At 56.8% G+C, this 21,194-nt stretch overlaps 1 protein-coding gene across 3 annotated transcripts in view; it reads left to right on the forward strand.

Annotated features, from left to right (window-relative positions):
• The first annotated feature begins 6,183 nt into the window (after positions 1–6,183).
• Positions 6,184–21,194, forward strand: part of LOC119961352 — a 31,804-nt gene continuing 16,793 nt past the window's right edge. For all 3 annotated transcript variants that reach the window (XM_038788741.1, XM_038788742.1, XM_038788743.1), the window contains exons 1-3: positions 6,184–6,257; positions 15,635–15,988; positions 19,562–19,831. In XM_038788741.1, the coding sequence (XP_038644669.1) occupies positions 6,221–6,257; positions 15,635–15,988; positions 19,562–19,831 (661 nt within the window). In that variant the 5' untranslated portion in view covers positions 6,184–6,220. The remainder of the gene's footprint in view (positions 6,258–15,634; positions 15,989–19,561; positions 19,832–21,194) is intronic.

The following is a 21,194-nucleotide window of genomic DNA, read 5'->3' on the forward strand; positions in this document are numbered from 1 at the left end:
TGCTCCACCCTCGACCGGCGTTCCCACGCCGGCGTGGGGGTCAGAGCCTCAAAATCGGAGAATCCAGCCCAAGGTTTTTCCCCACATCGCGCCTGCTTCTTTTGCAAATGACCTTCAATCTGCAACCCTCTCGTTCCCGATCATTCCACCAATGGGAACAGTTTCTCCCCATCGACTCTGTCCAGCCCCCTCGTGAGTTTTACCATCTCGATCAGATGTCCTCCCAGCCTCCTTCTCTCCCAGGAGAACATTCCCAACATCTCCAATCTATCCTCATCACCGAGGTTTCTCATCCCTGGAACAGTTCCTGTAAACCTCTCCTGCTCTCTCTTCAATGTGTGACACCCAGAACTGGTCACAATATCCCAGCTGGAGTCTAACTAGAGTCTTGTAGAAGTTCAGCAGAACCTCCTGGTTCTTGTCCTCTGTGACCCTATTGATAAAGGCCAGAATACTCTGTACTTTATTAACTGCTCCCTCCACCTGTCCCGCCACCTTCAATGATCTATGCACATCGACACCCAGCTCCTGCATCCCTTTCACAAATTTACACTTGATTTTATGTTATCTTTCCATGTTTTTCCAAGTGGACAGTGGGTATACTTGGACAATGGGTACATTTGGACAGTGGGTATACTTGGACAATGGGTATACTTGGACAATGGGTACACTTGGACAGTGGGTATACTTGGACAGTGGGTACACTTGGACAGTGGGTATACTTGGACAATGGGTATACTTGGACAGTGGGTACACTTGGGCAATGGGTATACTTGGACAGTGGATAAACTTGGACAATGGGAATACTTGGGCAATGGGTATACTTGGACTATGGGTATACTTGGGCAATGGGTATACTTGGACAGTGGGTATACTTGGACAATGGGTATACTTGGACAGTGGGTATACTTGGACAATGGGTATACTTGGGCAATGGGTATACTTGGACTATGGGTATACTTGGACAGTGGGTATACTTGGACTATGGGTATACTTGGGCAATGGGTATACTTGGACAGTGGGTATACTTGGACAGTGGGTATACTTGGACAGTGGGTACACTTGGACAATGGGTACATTTGGACAGTGGGTATACTTGGACAATGGGTACACCTGGACAGTGGGTACACTTGGACAATGGGTACACTTGGACAGTGGGTATACTTGGACAGTGGGTACACTTGGACAATGGGTATACTTGGACAATGGGTATACTTGGACAGTGGGTATACTTGGACAATGGGTATACTTGGACAATGGGTATACTTGGACAGTGGGTATACTTGGACAATGGGTACACTTGGACAGTGGGTATACTTGGACAGTGGGTATACTTGGACAGTGGGTATACTTGGAAAATGGGTACACTTGGGCAATGGGTATACTTGGGCAATGGGTATACATGGACAGTGGGTATACTTGGACAGTGGGTATACTTGGGCAATGGGTATACTTGGACAATGGGAACACTTGGGCAATGGGTATACTTGGACAGTGGGTATACTTGGACAGTGGGTATACTTGGACAATGGGTATACTTGGATAATGGGTATACTTGGGCAATGGGTATACTTGGACTATGGGTATACTTGGACAATGGGTATACTTGGACAATGGGTACACTTGGGCAATGGCTATACTTGGACAATGGGTACACTTGGGCAATGGGTATACTTGGGCAATGGGTATACTTGGACAGTGGGTACACTTGGGCAGTGGGTACACTTGGACAATGGGTATACTTGGACAGTGGGTATACTTGGGCAATGGATACACTTGGACAGTGGGTTACTTGGACAGTGGGTATACTTGGACAGTGGGTACACTTGGACAATGGGTATACTTGGACAATGGGTATACTTGGACAGTGGGTTACTTGGACAGTGGGTATACTTGGACAGTGGGTACACTTGGACAGTGGGTATACTTGGACAGTGGGTGCACTTGGACAGTGGGTACACTTGGACAGTGGGTATACTTGGACAATGGGTACACTTGGACAATGGGTATACTTGGGCAATGGGTATACTTGGGCAATGGGTACACTTGGGCAATGGGTATACTTGGACAGTGGGTACACTTGGACAGTGGGTACACTTGGACAGTGGGTATACTTGGACAGTGGGTACACTTGGACAATGGGTACACATGGACAGTGGGTATACTTGGACAGTGGGTATACTTGGACAATGGGTATACTTGGATAATGGGTACACTTGGGCAATGGGTATACTTGGACAGTGGGTACACTTGGACAATGGGTATACTTGAACAATGGGTACATTTGGATAATGGGTATACTTGGACAGTGGGTATACTTGGACAATGGGTATACTTGGACAATGGGTATACTTGGTCAATGGCTATACTTGGACTATGGGTATACTTGGACAATGGGTATACTTGGACAATGGGTATACTTGGACAGTGGGTATACTTGGACAGTGGGTATACTTGGACAATGGGTATACTTGGTCAATGGCTATACTTGGACTATGGGTATACTTGGACAGTGGGTATACTTGGACAGTGGGTATACTTGGACAATGGGTATACTTGGACAGTGGGTATACTTGGGCAATGGGTACACTTGGACAGTGGGTATACTTGGACAATGGGTATACTTGGACAATGGGTACACTTGGACAGTGGGTACACTTGGGCAATGGGTATACTTGGACAGTGGATAAACTTGGACAATGGGTACACTTGGGCAATGGGTATACTTGGGCAATGGGTATACTTGGACAGTGGGTATACTTGGACAGTGGGTATACTTGGGCAATGGGTATACTTGGACAATGGGAACACTTGGGCAATGGGTATACTTGGACAGTGGGTATACTTGGACAGTGGGTATACTTGGACAATGGGTACACTTGGGCAATGGGTATACTTGGGCAATGGGTATACTTGGACAGTGGGTACACTTGGACAGTGGGTACACTTGGACAATGGGTATACTTGGACAGTGGGTATACTTGGGCAACGGATACACTTGGACAGTGGGTTACTTGGACAATGGGTACACATGGACAGTGGGTACACTTGGACAATGGGTATACTTGGACAATGGGTATACTTGGACAGTGGTTTACTTGGACAGTGGGTATACTTGGACAGTGGGTACACTTGGACAATGGGTATACTTGGACAATGGGTATACTTGGACAGTGGGTGCACCTGGACAGTGGGTACACTTGGACAGTGGGTATACTTGGACAATGGGTACACTTGGACAATGGGTATACTTGGGCAATGGGTATACTTGGGCAATGGGTATACTTGGACAGTGGGTATACTTGGACAGTGGGTACACTTGGACAGTGGGTACACTTGGACAGTGGGTATACTTGGACAGTGGGTACACTTGGACAATGGGTACACATGGACAGTGGGTATACTTGGACAGTGGGTATACTTGGACAATGGGTACACATGGACAGTGGGTATACTTGGACAATGGGTACACATGGACAGTGGGTATACTTGGACAATGTGTATACTTGGACAATGGGTATTCCAGACACCAACCACTCGCTGTGTGAACAAGGGGCTGGATTCTCCAGTCGCTGACACTCAAATTGCGTTTGGCGATTGGCCGGAGAATCAAAGTTCCTGACCAAATCGGGGAGGGGGCACTTTTGTGATGCTCGGCCCCTCGACGGCCTCAGGACATTGCATGAGGCCCACCCTCCGGTGCTCCACCCTCGACCGGCGTTCCCACGCCGGCGTGGGGTCAGAGCCTCAAAATCGGAGAATCCAGCCCAAGGTTTTTCCCCACATCGCGCCTGCTTCTTTTGCAAATGACCTTCAATCTGCAACCCTCTCGTTCCCGATCATTCCACCAATGGGAACAGTTTCTCCCCATCGACTCTGTCCAGCCCCCTCGTGAGTTTTACCATCTCGATCAGATGTCCTCCCAGCCTCCTTCTCTCCCAGGAGAACATTCCCAACATCTCCAATCTATCCTCATCACCGAGGTTTCTCATCCCTGGAACAGTTCCTGTAAACCTCTCCTGCTCTCTCTTCAATGTGTGACACCCAGAACTGGTCACAATATCCCAGCTGGAGTCTAACTAGAGTCTTGTAGAAGTTCAGCAGAACCTCCTGGTTCTTGTCCTCTGTGACCCTATTGATAAAGGCCAGAATACTCTGTACTTTATTAACTGCTCCCTCCACCTGTCCCGCCACCTTCAATGATCTATGCACATCGACACCCAGCTCCTGCATCCCTTTCACAAATTTACACTTGATTTTATGTTATCTTTCCATGTTTTTCCAAGTGGACAGTGGGTATACTTGGACAATGGGGACACTTGGACAGTGGGTATACTTGGACAATGGGTACATTTGGACAGTGGGTATACTTGGACAATGGGTATACTTGGACAATGGGTACACTTGGACAGTGGGTATACTTGGACAGTGGGTACACTTGGACAGTGGGTATACTTGGACAATGGGTATACTTGGACAGTGGGTACACTTGGACAGTGGGTATACTTGGACAGTGGGTATACTTGGACAGTGGGTATACTTGGACAATGGGTACACATTGACAGTGGGTATACTTGGACACTGGGTACACTTGGACAATGGGTATACTTGGACAATGGGTACATTTGGACAGTGGGTATACTTGGACAATGTGTATACTTGGACAATGGGTACACTTGGACAATGGGTATACTTGGGCAATGGGTATACTTGGACAATGGGTCACTTGGACAATGGGTACATTTCGACAGTGGGTATACTTGGACTATGGGTATACTTGGACAATGGGTACATTTGGACAGTGGGTATACTTGGACAGTGGGTATACTTGGACAATGGGTATACTTGGACAATGGGTATACTTGGGCAATGGGTATACTTGGACAATGGGTCACTTGGACAATGGTTATACTTGGACAGTGGGTATACTTGGACAATGGGTATACTTGGACAGTGGGTATACTTGGACAATGGGTACACTTGGACAATGGGTCACTTGGACAATGGTTATACTTGGACAGTGGGTATACTTGGACAATGGATATACTTGGACAGTGGGTATACTTGGACAATGGGTACACTTGGACAATGGGTCACTTGGACAATGGTTATACTTGGACAATGGGTATACTTGGACAGTGGGTATACTTGGACAATGGGTATACTTGGACAATGGGTATACTTGGACAATGGGTATACTTGGACAATGGGTATAGTATACTTGGGCAATGGGTATACTTGGACAATGGCTATACTTGGACAATGGGTACACTTGGGCAATGGCTATACTTGGACTATGGGTATACTTGGACTATGGGTATACTTGGACAGTGGGTACACTTGGACAGTAGGTCCGCCACTAGTCAGGCCCCGTCCCCAGCATGCACACACCCATCCTGCCTTGTCCCGCCCCTAACACGAACACGCCCACCCATCCTTGCCCCGCCCCCCGTACTGGCCCCACCCCCAGCATGGAGACGCCCACTCAGCCTTTACCGCCCCAGCCTGGCCCCGCCCCCTGAATGGACACGCCCACACATCCTGGCCCCGCCCCCACATGGACATGCCCACCAAGCCTTGCCCCGCCCCCGGTCTGGCCCCGCCCCCAGCATGGACAAGTCCACCCAGCCTTGACCCGCCCCCAGCCTGGCCCCGCCCACATATCCTTGCCCCGCCCCCAGCACGGACACGCCCACCCAGCCTGGCCCCTTCTCAGCCTGGCCCCGCCTTCTACCAGGCCCCGCCCCCAATGTCGCCCCGACCCCAGCCTTGCCCCGCCATGACCTGGCCCCGCCCCCAGCAGGGACACGCCCCCAGACTGGCCCGCCGTCCCTCCTAGCCCCGCCCCCAGACTGGCCCCGCCACCCAGCCTGGCCCCGCCCCCAATCTGACCCCGCGCCCAAAGTCTGGCCCCGCCCCCACTCCGGCACCGCCCCCATTCTGGCCCCGCCTTCAACCAGTCCACGCGCCCCATTCCAGCCCCTTCCCAGCCTGGCTCCGCCCCCAATCTGGCCCCGCCCCCCACTCCAGCCCCCTCCCAGCCTGGCCCCGCCCCCAATCTGGCCCCGCCCCCCACTCCAGCCCCCTCCCAGCTTGGCCCCGCCCCCAATCTGGCCCCGCCCCCCACTCCAGCCCCCTCCCAGCCTGGCCCCGCCCCCCACTCCAGTCCCCTCCCAGCTTGGCCCCGCCCCCAGACTGTGGCCGTTGCCCCGGGACCCCGATGTGGCTCCTCCTGATATTCGGCCTCGTCTGGGGGGGTGAGGGGGAGGGGTCACTGTGAGGGGGAGGGGTCACTGTGAGGGGGAGGGGTCACTGTGAGGGGGTGGGGTCACTGTGAGGGGGTGGGGTCACTGTGAGGGGGAGGGGTCACTGTGAGGGGGAGGGGTCACTGTGAGGGGGAGAGGTCACTGTGAGGGGGTGGGGTCACTGTGAGGGGGTGGGGTCACTGTGAGGGGGAGGGGTCACTGTGAGGGGGAGGGGTCACTGTGAGGGGGAGGGGGTCACTGAGGGGGGTCACTGTGAGGGGGAGGGGTCACTGTGAGGGGGAGGGGTCACTGTGAGGGGTGGGGTCACTGTGAGGGGGAGGGGTCACTGTGAGGGGGAGGGGTCACTGTGAGGGGGAGGGGTCACTGAGGGGGGGGGTCACATGTCAGGGGAGGGGTCACTGTGAGGGGGAGGTGTCACTGTGAGGGGGAGGGGTCACTGTGAGGGGAGGGGTCACTCCGGGGGGGGTTACTGTGAGGGGGAGGGGTCACTGTGAGGGGGAGGGGTCACTGTGAGGGGAGGGGTCACTGAGGGGGAGGGGTCACTGAGGGGAGGGGTCACTGTGAGGGGGAGGGGTCACTGTGAGGGGAGGGGTCACTGTGAGGGGGTGGGGGTGTCTGTCGCTGTGAGGGGGTGGGGGGGTCTGTCTCTGTGAGGGGGTGGGTGGGTCTGTCTCTGTGAGGGGGTGGGTCTGTCTCTGTGAGGGGGGTGGGGGGTCTGTCTCTGTGAGGGGGTGGGTGGGTCTGTCACTGTGAGGGCGTCTGTTTCTGTGAGGGGTGGGTGTGTCTGTCGCTGTGAGGGGGTGGGTGGGTCTGTCACTGTGAGGGGGTGGGGGGGTCTGTCACTGTGAGGGGGGTGGTGGGGGGGTCTGTCTGTGAGGGGTGGGTGGGGGGGTCTGTCTCTGTGAGGGGTGGGTGGGTCTGTCGCTGTGAGGGGGTGGGGGGTCTGTCGCTGTGAGTGGGTGGGGGTTCTGTCTCTGTGAGGGGGTGGGGGGTGTCTGTCTCTGTGAGGGGGTGGGGGGTGTCTGTCTCTGTGAGAGGGGGTGGGGGTTCTGTCTCTGTGAGGGGTGGGGGGGTCTGTCTCTGTGAGTGGTGGGGGGGTCTGTCTCTGTGAGGGGGTGTGTGGGGTCTGTCACTGTGAGGGGGTGGGTGGGGTCTGTCTCTGTGAGGGGGTTGGGGGAGTCTGTCTCTGTGAGGGGGGGTGGGGGGTGCCTGTCTCTGTGTGGGGGTGGGGGGGTTTGTCTGTGTTGGGTCGGCTGTCTGTCTCTGTGAGGGGCGGTGGGGGGTCTGTCTCTGTGAGGAGGGTGGTGGGGGTCTGTCTCTGTGAGGGGGTGGGGGGGTCTGTCTCTGTGAGGGGGTGGGGGGGTCTGTCACTGTGAGGGGGTGGGGGGGTCTGTCTCTGTGAGGGGGTGGTGGGGTCTGTCTCTGTGAGGGGGTGGGGGGGTCTGTCTCTGTGAGGGGGGTGGTGGGGGTCTGTCTCTGTGAGGGGGTGGGGGGGTCTGTCTCTGAGGGGGGTCTGTCTCTGTGAGGGGGTGGGGAGGTCCGTCTCTGTGAGGGGGTGGGGGTCTGTCTCTGTGAGGGGGTGGTGGGGGTCTGTCACTGTGAGGGGGTGGGGTGTGTGTCTGTGAGGGGGGTGGGGGGGTCTGTGTCTGTGAGAGGGTGGGGGGAGTCTGTCTCTGTGAGGGGGTGAGGGGTCTGTCTCTGTGAGAGGGTGGGGGGTCTGTCTCTGTGAGGGGGGTGGGGGAGGTCTGTCTCTGTGAGGGGGTGGGGGTCTGTCTCTGTGAGGGGGTGGGGGGTCTGTCACTGTGAGGGGGTGGGGGGTGTCTGTCTCTGTGAGAGGGGTGGGGGGGTCTGTCTCTGTGAGAGGGGTGGGGGGGTCTGTCTCTGTGAGGGGGTGGGGGGGTCTGTCTCTGTGAGGGGGGTGGGGGGGTCTGTCTCTGTGAGGGGGGTGGGGGGTCTGTCTCTGTGAGGGGGGGGGGGGGTCTGTCTCTGTGAGGGGTGGGTGGGTCTGTCTCTGTGAGGGGGTGGGGGGTCTGTCACTGTGAGGGGGTGGGGGGGTCTGTCTCTGTGAGGGGGGTGTGTGGGGTCTGTCTCTGTGAGGAGGTGGGGGGGGGGTTCTGACTCTCTGAGAGGGGGTGGGGGTGTCTGTCTCTGTGAGGGGGTGGGGGGGTCTGTCTCTGTGAGGGGGGTGTGTGGGGTCTGTCACTGTGAGGGGGTGGGGGTGGTCTGTCTCTGTGAGGGGGGTGGGGGGTCTGTCTCTGTGAGGGGGTGGGGGGTCTGTCTCTGTGAGGGGGGGGGGGGGTCTGTCTCTGTGAGGGGGGTGGTGGGGGTCTGTCTCTGTGAGGGGGTGGGGGGTTCTGTCTCTGTGAGGGGGTGGGGAGGTCTGTCTCTGTGAGAGGGGGTGGGGGGTCTGTCTCTGTGAGGGGGTGGTGGGGGTCTGTCTCTGTGAGAGGGGTGGGGGGTCTGTCTCTGTGAGGGGGTGGGGGTTCTGTCTCTGTGAGGGGGTGGGTGGGGGGGTCTGTCTCTGTGAGGGGGGTGGGGGTCTGTCTCTGTGAGAGGGGTGGGTGGGGGGTCTGTCTCTGTGAGGGGGTGGGGGCGTCTGTCTCTGTGAGGGGGGGTGGGGGTGTCTGTCTCTGTGTGGGCGTGGGGGGGGGTCTGTCTCTGTGAGGGGGTGGGGGGTCTGTCTCTGTGAGGGGGGTGTGTGGGGTCTGTCACTGTGAGGGGGTGGGGGGTCTGTCTCTGTGAGGGGGTGTGTGGGGTCTGTCACTGTGAGGGGGGGGGGGGTCTGTCTGTGTGAGAGGGTGGGCGGGGTCTGTCTCTGTGAGGGGGGTGTGTGGGGTCTGTCACTGTGAGGGGTGGGGGGTCTGTCTCTGTGAGAGGGTGGGCGGGGGTCTGTCTCTGTGAGGGGGTGGGGGGTCTGTCTCTGTGAGGGGGTGGGGGGGTCTGTCTCTGTGAGGGGGGGTGGGGGGGGTCTGTCTCTGTGAGGGGGTGGGGGGGGTCTGTCTCTGAGGGGGGTCTGTCTCTGTGAGGGGGTGGGGAGGTCCGTCTCTGTGAGGGGGTGGGGGGTCTGTCTCTGTGAGGGGGTGGTGGGGGTCTGTCACTGTGAGGGGGTGGGGGTGTGTGTCTGTGAGGGGGGTGGGGGGGTCTGTGTCTGTGAGAGGGTGGGGGAGTCTGTCTCTGTGAGGGGGGTGAGGGGTCTGTCTCTGTGAGAGGGGGGGGGGTCGTCTCTGTGAGGGGGGGGGGGAGGTCTGTCTCTGTGAGGGGGGGTGGGGGTCTGTCACTGTGAGGGGGGGGGGGGGGGGGTGTCTGTCTCTGTGAGAGGGGTGGGGGGGTCTGTCTCTGTGAGGGGGTGGGTGGGTCTGTCTCTGTGAGGGGGGTGGGGGGTCTGTCTCTGTGAGGGGGGTGGGGGGTCTGTCTCTGTGAGGGGTGGGTGGGTCTGTCTCTGTGAGGGGTGGGGGGTCTGTCACTGTGAGGGGGGGTGGGGGGTCTGTCTCTGTGAGGGGGGTGTGTGGGGTCTGTCACTGTGAGGAGGTGGGGGGGGGGTTCTGACTCTCTGAGAGGGGTGGGGGTGTCTGTCTCTGTGAGGGGGTGGGGGGGTCTGTCTCTGTGAGGGGGGTGTGTGGGGTCTGTCACTGTGAGGGGGTGGGGGGGGTCTGTCTCTGTGAGGGGGTGGGGGGGTCTGTCTCTGTGAGGGGGTGGGGGGTCTGTCTCTGTGAGGGGGGGGGGGGGTCTGTCTCTGTGAGGGGGGTGGGTGGGGGGGTCTGTCTCTGTGAGGGGGGTGGGGGTCTGTCTCTGTGAGAGGGGTGGGTGGGGGGTCTGTCTCTGAGGGGGTGGGGGCGTCTGTCTCTGTGAGAGGGGGTGGGGGTGTCTGTCTCTGTGTGGGCGTGGGGGGGGTCTGTCTCTGTGAGGGGGTGGGGGGTCTGTCTCTGTGAGGGGGGTGTGTGGGTCTGTCACTGTGAGGGGGTGGGGGGTCTGTCTCTGTGAGGGGGTGTGTGGGGTCTGTCACTGTGAGGGGGTGGGGGGTCTGTCTCTGTGAGAGGGTGGGCGGGGTCTGTCTCTGTGAGGGGGGTGTGTGGGGTCTGTCACTGTGAGGGGTGGGGGGTCTGTCTCTGTGAGAGGGTGGGCGGGGTCTGTCTCTGTGAGGGGGTGGGGGGTCTGTCTCTGTGAGGGGGTGGGGGGGTCTGTCTCTGTGAGGGGGGTGGTGGGGGTCTGTCTCTGTGAGGGGGTGGGGGGGTCTGTCTCTGAGGGGGGTCTGTCTCTGTGAGGGGGTGGGGAGGTCCGTCTCTGTGAGGGGGTGGGGGGTCTGTCTCTGTGAGGGGGTGGTGGGGGTCTGTCACTGTGAGGGGGTGGGGGTGTGTGTCTGTGAGGGGGGTGGGGGGGTCTGTGTCTGTGAGAGGGTGGGGGGAGTCTGTCTCTGTGAGGGGGTGAGGGGTCTGTCTCTGTGAGAGGGTGGGGGGTCTGTCTCTGTGAGGGGGGTGGGGGAGGTCTGTCTCTGTGAGGGGGGTGGGGGGTCTGTCACTGTGAGGGGGTGGGGGGTGTCTGTCTCTGTGAGAGGGGTGGGGGGTCTGTCTCTGTGAGGGGGTGGGTGGGTCTGTCTCTGTGAGGGGGGTGGGGGGTCTGTCTCTGTGAGGGGGGTGGGGGGTCTGTCTCTGTGAGGGGTGGGTGGGTCTGTCTCTGTGAGGGGGTGGGGGGTCTGTCACTGTGAGGGGGTGGGGGGGTCTGTCTCTGTGAGGGGGGGTGTGGGGTCTGTCACTGTGAGGAGGTGGGGGGGGGGGTTCTGACTCTCTGAGAGGGGGTGGGGGTGTCTGTCTCTGTGAGGGGGTGGGGGGGTCTGTCTCTGTGAGGGGGGTGTGTGGGGTCTGTCACTGTGAGGGGGTGGGGGTGGTCTGTCTCTGTGAGGGGGTGGGGGGTCTGTCTCTGTGAGGGGGTGGGGGGTCTGTCTCTGTGAGGGGGGTGGGGGGTCTGTCTCTGTGAGGGGGGTGGTGGGGGTCTGTCTCTGTGAGGGGGTGGGGGGTTCTGTCTCTGTGAGGGGGTGGGGAGGTCTGTCTCTGTGAGAGGGGGTGGGGGGTCTGTCTCTGTGAGGGGGTGGTGGGGGTCTGTCTCTGTGAGGGGGTGGGGGGTCTGTCTCTGTGAGGGGGTGGGGGGTCTGTCTCTGTGAGGGGGTGGGTGGGGGGGTCTGTCTCTGTGAGGGGGGTGGGGGTCTGTCTCTGTGAGAGGGGTGGGTGGGGGGTCTGTCTCTGTGAGGGGGTGGGGGCGTCTGTCTCTGTGAGGGGGGGGTGGGGGTGTCTGTCTCTGTGTGGGCGTGGGGGGGGGTCTGTCTCTGTGAGGGGGTGGGGGGTCTGTCTCTGTGAGGGGGGTGTGTGGGGTCTGTCACTGTGAGGGGGTGGGGGGTCTGTCTCTGTGAGGGGGTGTGTGGGGTCTGTCACTGTGAGGGGGTGGGGGGTCTGTCTCTGTGAGGGGGTGGGGGGTCTGTCTCTGCGAGGGGGTGGGGGGTCTGTCTCTGTGAGAGGGTGGGCGGGGTCTGTCTCTGTGAGGGGGGTGTGTGGGGTCTGTCACTGTGAGGGGGTGGGGGGTCTGTCTCTGTGAGAGGGTGGGCGGGGTCTGTCTCTGTGAGGGGGTGGGGGGTCTGTCTCTGTGAGGGGGTGGGGGGTCTGTCACTGTGAGGGGGGTGTGTGGGGTCTGTCACTGTGAGGGGGTGGGGGGTCTGTCTCTGTGAGAGGGTGGGCGGGGTCTGTCTCTGTGAGGGGGTGGGGGGTCTGTCACTGTGAGGGGGTGGTGGGTCTGTCTCTGTGAGAGGGGGTGGGGGGGGGTCTGTCTCTGTGAGAGGGGGTGGGGGGTGTGTGTCTGTGAGGGGGTGGGGGGGGCTGTCTCTGTGAGGGGGTGGGGGGGGTCTGTCTCTGTGAGAGGGGGTGGGGGGGTGGTCTGTCTCTGTGAGAGGGGGTGGGGGGGTCTGTCTCTGTAAGGGGGGTGTGTGGGGTCTGTCTCTGTGAGGGGGTGGGGGGTCTGTCACTGTGAGGGGGTGGGGGGTCTGTCTCTGTGAGGGGGTGGGGGGGTCTGTCTCTGTGAGAGAGGTGTGTGGGGTCTGTCACTGAGGGGGTGGGGGGTCTGTCTCTGTGAGGGGGTGGGGGGTCTGTCTCTGCGAGGGGGTGGGGGGTCTGTCTCTGTGAGGGGGTGGGGGGGTCTGTCTCTGTGAGAGGGGGTGGGGGTGTCTGTCTCTGTGAGGGGGTGGGGGGGTCTGTCTCTGTGAGAGGGGGTGGGGGTGTCTGTCACTGTGAGGGGGGTGGGGGGTCTGTCTCTGTGAGGGGGTGGGGGGGTCTGTCTCTGCGAGGGGGTGGGGGGTGTCTGTCTCTGCGAGGGGGTGGGGGGGTCTGTCTCTGTGAGAGGGGGTGGGGGGGTCTGTCTCTGCGAGGGGGTGGGGGGTGTCTGTCTCTGCGAGGGGGTGTGGGGTCTGTCTCTGCGAGGGGGTGGGGGGTCTGTCTCTGTGAGAGGGGGTGGGGGGGTCTGTCTCTGTGAGAGGGGGTGGGGGGTGTCTGTCTCTGTGAGAGGGGGTGGGGGGTCTGTCTCTGTGAGAGGGGGTGGGGGGGTCTGTCTCTGTGAGAGGGGGTGGGGGGTGTCTGTCTCTGTGAGAGGGGGTGGGGGTGTCTGTCTCTGTGAGAGGGGGGGGGGGGTCTGTCTCTGTGAGAGGGGGTGGGGGGTGTCTGTCTCTGTGAGAGGGGGTGGGGGGTGTCTGTCTCTGTGAGAGGGGGTGGGGGGTGTCTGTCTCTGTGAGGGGGTGGGAGGGTCTGTCTCTGTGAGAGGGTGTGGGGGGGTGGTCTGTCTCTGTGAGGGGTGGGGGGGTCTGTCTCTGTGTGGGGGTGGGAGGGTCTGTCTCTGTGAGAGGGGGTGGGGGTGTCTGTCTCTGTGAGGGGGGTGTGGGGGGTCTGTCTCTGTGAGGGGGTGGGGGGGGTCTGTCACTGTGAGGGGGTGGGGGGTCTCTCTGTGAGGGGGTGGGGGGGGGGGGGGTCTGTCTCTGTGAGAGGGGGTGGTGGGGGTCTGTCTCTGTGAGGGGGTGGGAGGGTCTGTCTCTGTGAGAGGGGGTGGGGGTGTCTGTCTCTGTGAGGGGGGTGTGTGGGGTCTGTCACTGTGAGGGGGTTGGGGGGGTCTGTCTCTGTGAGGGGGTGGGGGGGTGTCTGTCTCTGTGAGGGGGGTGGGGGTGTCTGTCTCTGTGAGGTGGGGTGGGGGGTCTGTCACTGTGAGGGGGGTGTGTGGGGTCTGTCACTGTGAGGGGGTGGGGGCGTCTGTCTCTGTGAGAGGGGGTGGGGATGTCTGTCTCTGTGTGAGCGTGGGGGGGGGTCTGTCTCTGTGAGGGGGTGGGGGGTCTGTCTCTGTGAGAGGGGGTGGGGGGTGTCTGTCTCTGTGAGAGGGGGTGGGGGCGTCTGTCTCTGTGAGAGGGGGTGGGGGGGGTCTGTCTCTGTGAGGGGGTAGGGGGTCTGTCTCTGTGAGGGGGGGTGTGTGGGGTCTGTCACTGTGAGGGGGTGGGGGGTCTGTCTCTATGAGAGGGGGTGGGGGGTGTCTGTCTCTGTGAGGGGGTGGTGGGGATCTGTCTCTGTGAGGGGGTGGGGGGTCTGTCTGCGAGGGGGTGGGGGGTCTGTCTCTGTGAGAGGGGGTGGGGGGGGGTCTGTCTCTGTGAGGGGGGTGTGTGGGGTCTGTCACTGTGAGGGGGTGGCGGGTCTGTCTCTGTGAGAGGGGGTGGGGGGGTCTGTCTCTGTGAGGGGGTGGGGGGTCTGTCACTGTGAGGGGGTGGTGGGGGTCTGTCTTTGTGAGGGGGTGGGGGTGTCTGTCTCTGTGAGGGGGGTGTGTGGGGTCTGTCACTGTGAGGGGGTGGGGGGTCTGTCTCTGTGAGGGGGTGGGGGGTCTGTCACTGTGAGGGGGTGGGGGGTCTGTCTCTGTGAGAGGGTGGGCGGGGTCTGTCTCTGTGAGGGGGTGGGGGGTCTGTCACTGTGAGGGGGTGGTGGGGGTCTGTCTCTGTGAGGGGGTGGGGGGTCTGTCACTGTGAGGGGGGTGGGGGGTCTGTCTCTGTGAGGGGGTGGTGGGGATCTGTCTCTGTGAGGGGGTGGGGGGTCTGTCTGCGAGGGGGTGGGGGGTCTGTCTCTGTGAGAGGGGGTGGGGGGGGGGTCTGTCTCTGTGAGAGGGGGTGGGGGGTGTGTGTCTGTGAGGGGGTGGGGGGGTCTGTCTCTGTGAGAGGGGGTGGGGGGGTCTGTCTCCGTGAGGGGGGTGTGTGGGGTCTGTCTCTGTGAGGGGGGTGGGAGGGTCTGTCTCTGTGAGGGGGGTGGGGGGTCTGTCTCCGTGAGGGGGGTGTGTGGGGTCTGTCTCTGTGAGGGGGGTGGGAGGGTCTGTCACTGTGAGGGGGTGGGGGGGGTCTGTCTCTGTGAGAGGGGGTGGTGGGGGGTCTGTCTCTGTAAGGGGGGTGTGTGGGATCTGTCACTGTGAGGGGGTGGGGGGTCTGTCTCTGTGAGGGGGTGGGGGGTCTGTCTCTGCGAGGGGGTGGGGGGTCTGTCTCTGTGAGGGGGTGGGGGGTCTGTCTCTGTGAGAGGGGGTGGGGGGTCTGTCTCTGTGAGAGGGGGTGGTGGGGGTCTGTCTGTGTGGGGGTGGGGGGTCTGTCTCTGCGAGGGGGTGGGGGGTCTGTCTCTGTGAGAGGGGGTGGGGGTGTCTGTCTCTGTGAGAGGGGGTGGGGGTGTCTGTCTCTGTGAGAGGGGGTGGGGGTGTCTGTCTCTGTGAGGGGGGTGTGTGGGGTCTGTCACTGTGAGGGGTTGGGGGGGTCTGTCTCTGTGAGGGGGTGGGGGGGGGTCTGTCACTGTGAGGGGGTGGGGGGGTCTCTCTGTGAGGGGGTGGGGGGGGTCTGTCTCTGTGAGAGGGGGTGGTGGGGGTCTGTCTCTGTGAGGGGGTGGGGGGTGTCTGTCTCTGTGAGGGGGGTGTGTGGGGTCTGTCACTGTGAGGGGGTTGGGGGGGTCTGTCTCTGTGAGGGGGTGGTGGGGGTCTGTCTCTGTGAGGGGTTGGGGGAGGGGTCTGTCACTGTGAGGGGGTGGGTGGGGGGTGTCTGTCTCTATAGGGGGGTGAGGGGGGTGTCTGTCTCTGTGAGGGGGGTGAGGGGGGGGGGGGGGCGTACTCCGGGTCTGGTACCACCCCTCCCCTCACACTGGGCCAGGCAGCTTGTTTATCTTTTAGCTGAATGTTTCTGGTGGAGTTTTGTTGGGCTCCGTTGTAACTCCGTCCACCAGATCATTATTCTCCCACTGATGTTGGTGTTAAATGGGATCGCTGTCGCTCCCTGGAAAGCTCTCAATGCTTCCAATTGATGAATTGAATACAAGCTGTGTCATTTGCTTCCCCAGTGATTGCGCAGCACATTGGTGTGAAGTCTGGTGGAACGGTGCACGTTGCCGGGCGCAGGAATACTTCTGTCTTACTGATGGGCTACTCTGTGAAAAGACCTCCAGACGGAACTTCCATCAGATGGTCGCTTCTTCGCCCTTTCTTTATTTCATTCATCGTGATTCACACCCTGGGGACTCCTGATGTTAGTTACGATGACTATTACAGGTACCGAATTAAATTCCTGAAAGAAAACGGGTCCATTGTGCTGCTGAATGCAGAGATTGGTGACAGTGGCGTTTATGAGACCATCTTAACATCTGCAAACTCTACCAGCGACAAGACCTACTTTAACACTATCCTGGCAATTCAAGGTAAGGGCAATTGATTTTATAACTGCTGTTTGGACATTGACTTAAAGGGCGTCGCGGTGGCACAGTGGTTAGCACTGGTGCCTCATGGCGGCGAGGACCCGGGTTCAATCCCGGCCCTGGGTCACTGTCCGTGTGGCGTTTGCACATTCCGTCCCATGTCTGTGTGGGTCTCACCCCCCCCCCCCCAACCCAAAGGGTGGGTGGATTGGCCACGCTAAATTGCCCCTTAATTGGGATAACAAAATGTTTAAATGGAAATAGAGCAGGATTTAAGTAATTCCTATTTAACGGTATTAAAAATAAGGTGTAATTTTTAGTGAGCTTCATTTTGTGTTTGCATATTTGTCTGCTAAGAAAGTTGAGTTTTAGTTTGATTTTAAAAAGGGTGCGTGTAAATCTGTCCGTCGGTTTAGATGCCCGCATTGTAATGAGAATTATGACGTTAAAGCAAACGCAGGGGTTTTTTTTTAAGCTGTTGCTTGGCAACCAGGGCCCACACTGGGACAGCAAGAGCAGTTGAATCAGTTGGAAGCTGGTGGCAGGTGAAACTGGACACAGGACATGGAACTGCACAGAGCAGATTTCCCAGTAGAAGTTTCCGGAAACCGGGAAGAGGGATAGAGGAAAATCCCAGGAAGACTGAAGTCAAAGGAACGAAGAACAGGAACCTGAGCGAGGTCCTGTTCAGCGCCATTAAAACAAGGCGCAGAGAAAGGGTTCAAAGTCAAGACAGCTACAAAGAGCGGAGTATAAATTTAGCTTGCCAGAACCGAGACATCTGAGGTAAGTTGGCAACTTCTTATTGTGGTCCTCTGAAGCAACGGTGCTCCGTTGGTGCAGCCGGGCACCTAAGCAGGTCTGTGGCAGGTGGCGCTGGAATGTACAAGGCAATCCGGGCCAGCAGAATACCAGAAAAAACAGGCTGAAACCCTGGAGGTGGATCCTTGACGAAACTGCCTGAGAAAATACTGTCAACATTAAGGTGTAAGATAGAATTTCTAACTTCTGTTATCCTTACAAATCTGTATATATCTGTGAGGGTATAGTTCGGGTGAAGGAGTAGCGTATTAGAGTAATTCATGTCATGTTAGGGGGGAGGGGGTGAAAAGGGGTAACATTGTACAAACTGTGAGTTGTGGGGGTGAATTATGGGCCGCATGTTAGCACAGCGGTTAGCACTGTTGCTTCACAGCGCCGGGGTCCCAGGTTCGATTCACGGCTTGGGTCACTGACTGTGCGGAGTCTGCACGTTCTCCCCCTGTCTGCGTGGGTTTCCTCCGGGCGCTCCCGTTTCCTCCCACAAGTCCCGAAAGACGTGGGGCTGAATTCTTCAAAACTGGGGCTATGTTTTCAGAAAGTCTTGAGTGATTCTCCTACCTGCAGGGGGCTGGCAGGGTCCCGGAGTGCTTCTCGCAGCTCTGGCTGCGGATACGGGGCCCCGCACTCCAGTCGGGAGTTTGCGCATTGCGGAGGCCTGCAATGGCCACCATGGGCGATGGCGGATACGGACATCGGGATGGCGCATGTGGATCCATGCTGCCCGATCGCTGCCCTAGCTGTCCATGAAACCTCTCCCGGTGATCGACCCCGCCGCCCATCCCCCACCAGGACGACCGCGGACTGAGGTCTGGAGTCACTTGAAGGCCAGACCGGGTAAGGGACGGCAGATTCCCTTCCCTAAAGGGGACATTAGTGAACCAGATTGGTTTTTACGACAATCGGTGAGAGTTTCATGGTCACCGTTACTGAGACTTGTTTTATATTCTAGATTTTAGCCCCACTGCTCCACGAAACCCACAACAGTACAAATCTGACCCTATTTCCAGCTCTCTCCAGTTTCGACACAGAGTCATCCAGGCTCGAAACGTTCGCTCCCTTCTCTCGCTACAGAGGCTGTCACACCTGCTGAGATTGTCCAGCGTTTTCTGTTTGTGTTTTACAACTGCCACAGAGACAATGGTATTACTTCCTATCTGCTGAAATTATTCTCTGTAAGACTCTATCACCAGCCACCTCAGAAACTGTGCTCCGAGTTAGACCCGGCAGCTGAGTCCTGTTACATATCCATCAAAACTGCCCTATAGAGAGGGTCAAAGAGCAAAGGAAAGTACAGCACAGGAACAGGCCCTTCGGCCCTCCAAGCCTGTGCCGACCGTGCTGCCCTAACTAAAAACAAAACCTTCTGCCCTTTCTCGGACCATATCGCTCAATCTCCTCCCTATTCATCTACCCATCCACATACCTCTGATGAGATCTACCATGCGGAATTAGTGAAGTCAGGCGACACTAAAACTCAGTAGAAATTTGAGTTGAACTTTTCGGATGCAAACAAGAACCTTTATTGCCTCTATTTGATTACAATTAGGAGAAACTTTAATCTATTCTCAATAAAGTCTTGCAAAAGGACTTAAAGAGAAGTAAGTTATAAACTCAAAATAATACAGAAATGGTTTCTTGCTAACGGCAAAACAGCTTGCATTTACTTCATGAGTTAGAGTGGAAAAGTGAAAATATGAAAAATGGGGATAGCGAGTAGTTAAATCAAAGTATAGGATGATCCCGGAATACAGATGGCTGTACGGACCATCATGTTTAAAGGAAATCTTATCAGTCTTGAGCCATTTATCTGCACCTCTATGTCGTCCTAATTGGTTTGGGTTAGAATCAAACACATTTGATTCGATGGTTAACTGTCAATCCTTGATGTGCAACATAAGTTCTGAATGTTTCATGTTTGAATATTTGTGTATGTTATGGAATGCGATTCTGTGCTTTTATCATGACTGGTTTCTACTAGCTTTCTGCTGACTTTGTTTTATCTACATTTTGGACAATATGCCTTGATGTTGCTATGGTGCCTGCTTCTTCCTTGACCTGATTACTGGTACAGCTCATTTCTTTAATGTCAAACTGACTCTGAAAATATGTTTATTAGAGCAATAGCTTTTTCATCTTGCTCAGTGAAAATGTTGTTTTTATCTCCAATGAGTTTATGCATGTGTCAGGCGTTTTGTGTCTGTTGAAGCTGTGTGTTTTTCCACGACCTGAGGTTCTGATTGCTGACATCCTCAATTTAAAATGGCTATTAAAACTGGGACTTAATTATTACATTAAAGTAGCCTTTTTACCGATCAGATCTGTCAGGAAACAGTCGATTACTATCACCTCTTAAATGTTGCTAATGTGCTGCTTCCACACATCCTCTGGCAGCGCATTCCAGGCACCCACCCCACATCTACCCCGCGCATCTCCCTTAAACCTTCCCCCTCTAACCTTGAACCTGTGCCTCCTTACAATTCCACCCTTGGAAATAGCCTCTGACTATCCACCCTGTCTGTGCCTCTCATTAATTTGTAGAACTGAGCCTCCGTCTTTCCAGTGAAAACAATCCCAGTTTATTCAACCCCTCGAGATCAGGCAACATCCACTTGAATCCTTTGTTGCCCTCTCTCCAAAGCTTCCACGTGCTTCTGATAATGTGGTCCGTGGAGGAGTTTATCAACTGAGCGCTATTTTGGTAGGTAACACGCCAATTTCAACCACTGACTGTGTGTGATCTTCTCCTTTGCACAGATGATTTGCAAATGCCAGTGATAGTTCAAGATCGTGGTGTTGCGTCCACTATCGTTCACTTCAATTGTGTTGTGAAACTCGGCGAAGTAAATGAGATCGTGTGGATGAAAGGCGACACAATAATTAGCGGCGACAGCATTTACCAAATATCAGTTGACAACAAAACACTGAGCATTGACGCTCCTCAACTTCCAAACTGTGAGCTCATTACCTGTGTGGTCAAAAACAAAGTGAGTGAGAACAGGAACTCCCGTTTGCTCCGCATCAGTGGTACGTTTCCTCAAGGTCACGTTTCGTGTTCACAAGCTGCTTGACACTGACTTTAAGGCACGTTTGGAATTTACAGCTACATAGGGATTTTGTTTAACCTGATGATTTGATTTTGGCCTTGGAGTTAAATTCACACTGCAAGCTGTTAAAAGCCTGAAGCAGCACTTTGGAAGGACAAATATGAATGCGGAACACAGGGTTAACGGTAGGGTTCTTGGCAATGTAGAGGAGCAGAGAGATCTTGGGGTCTATGTTCATAGATCTTTGAAAGTTGCCACTCAAGTGGATAGAGCTGTGAAGAAGGCCTATGGTGTCCTAGCATTCATTAGCAGAGGGATTGAATTTAAGAGCCGTGAGGTGATGATGCAGCTGTACAAAACCTTGGTCAGGCCACATTTGGAGTACTGTGTGCAGTTCTGGTCACCTCATTTTAGGAAGGATGTGGAAGCTTTGGAAAAGGTGCAAAGGAGATTTACCAGGATGTTGCCTGGAATGGAGAGTAGGTCATATGAGGAAGATTGAGGGTGCTAGGCCTTTTCTCATTAGAACGGAGAAGGATGAGGGGCGACTTGATAGAGGTTTATAAGATGATCAGGGGAATAGATAGAGTAGACAGTCAGAGACTTTTTCCCCGGGTGGCACAAACCATTACAAGGGGACATAAATTTAAGGTAAATGGTGGAAGATATAGGGGGGATGTCAGAGGTAGGTTCTTTACCCAGAGAGTAGTGGGGGCATGGAATGCACTGCCTGTGGAAGTAGTTGAGTCGGAAACATTAGGGACCTTCAAGCGGCTATTGGATAGGTACATTGATTATGGTAGAATGATGGGGTGTAGATTAATTTGTTCTTAATCTGGGACAAAAGTTCAGCACAACATCGTGGGCTGAAGGGCCTGTTCTGTATTTTCTATGTTGTTCTATGTAGCATGAAAACCAGCAGAGATGAAACAAATATAGAACAAGTGGGTTAGCCCTGCTGCCTCACGGCGCCGAGGTCCCAGGTTCGATCCCGGCCCTGGGTCACAGTGCGTGCGGAGTTTGCACATTCTCCCCGCGTTTGCGTGGGTTTCGTCCCCACAACACAAAGATGTGCAGGGTAGGTGGATTGAACATGCTAAATTGCCCCTTAATTGGAACAAAATGAATTGGGTACACGATTCACTGCAGCGCACACAGGAAATTTCTCAATTTAAAAAAACATTCGCTCATGAGATGTGGGCATTGCTGGCTGTGCCAGCATTTATTGTTCATCCCTGAGAGTATTTAACAGTCAACCACATTGCTGTGGATCTGGAGTAGGCCAGACCGGGTAAGGGCGGCAGATTTTCTTCCCTAAAGGACATTAGTGAACCAGATGGGTT

The sequence above is a fragment of the Scyliorhinus canicula genome, unplaced genomic scaffold (genome assembly GCF_902713615.1).
Source record: "Scyliorhinus canicula unplaced genomic scaffold, sScyCan1.1, whole genome shotgun sequence".
Lineage (NCBI taxonomy): Eukaryota > Metazoa > Chordata > Chondrichthyes > Carcharhiniformes > Scyliorhinidae > Scyliorhinus > Scyliorhinus canicula.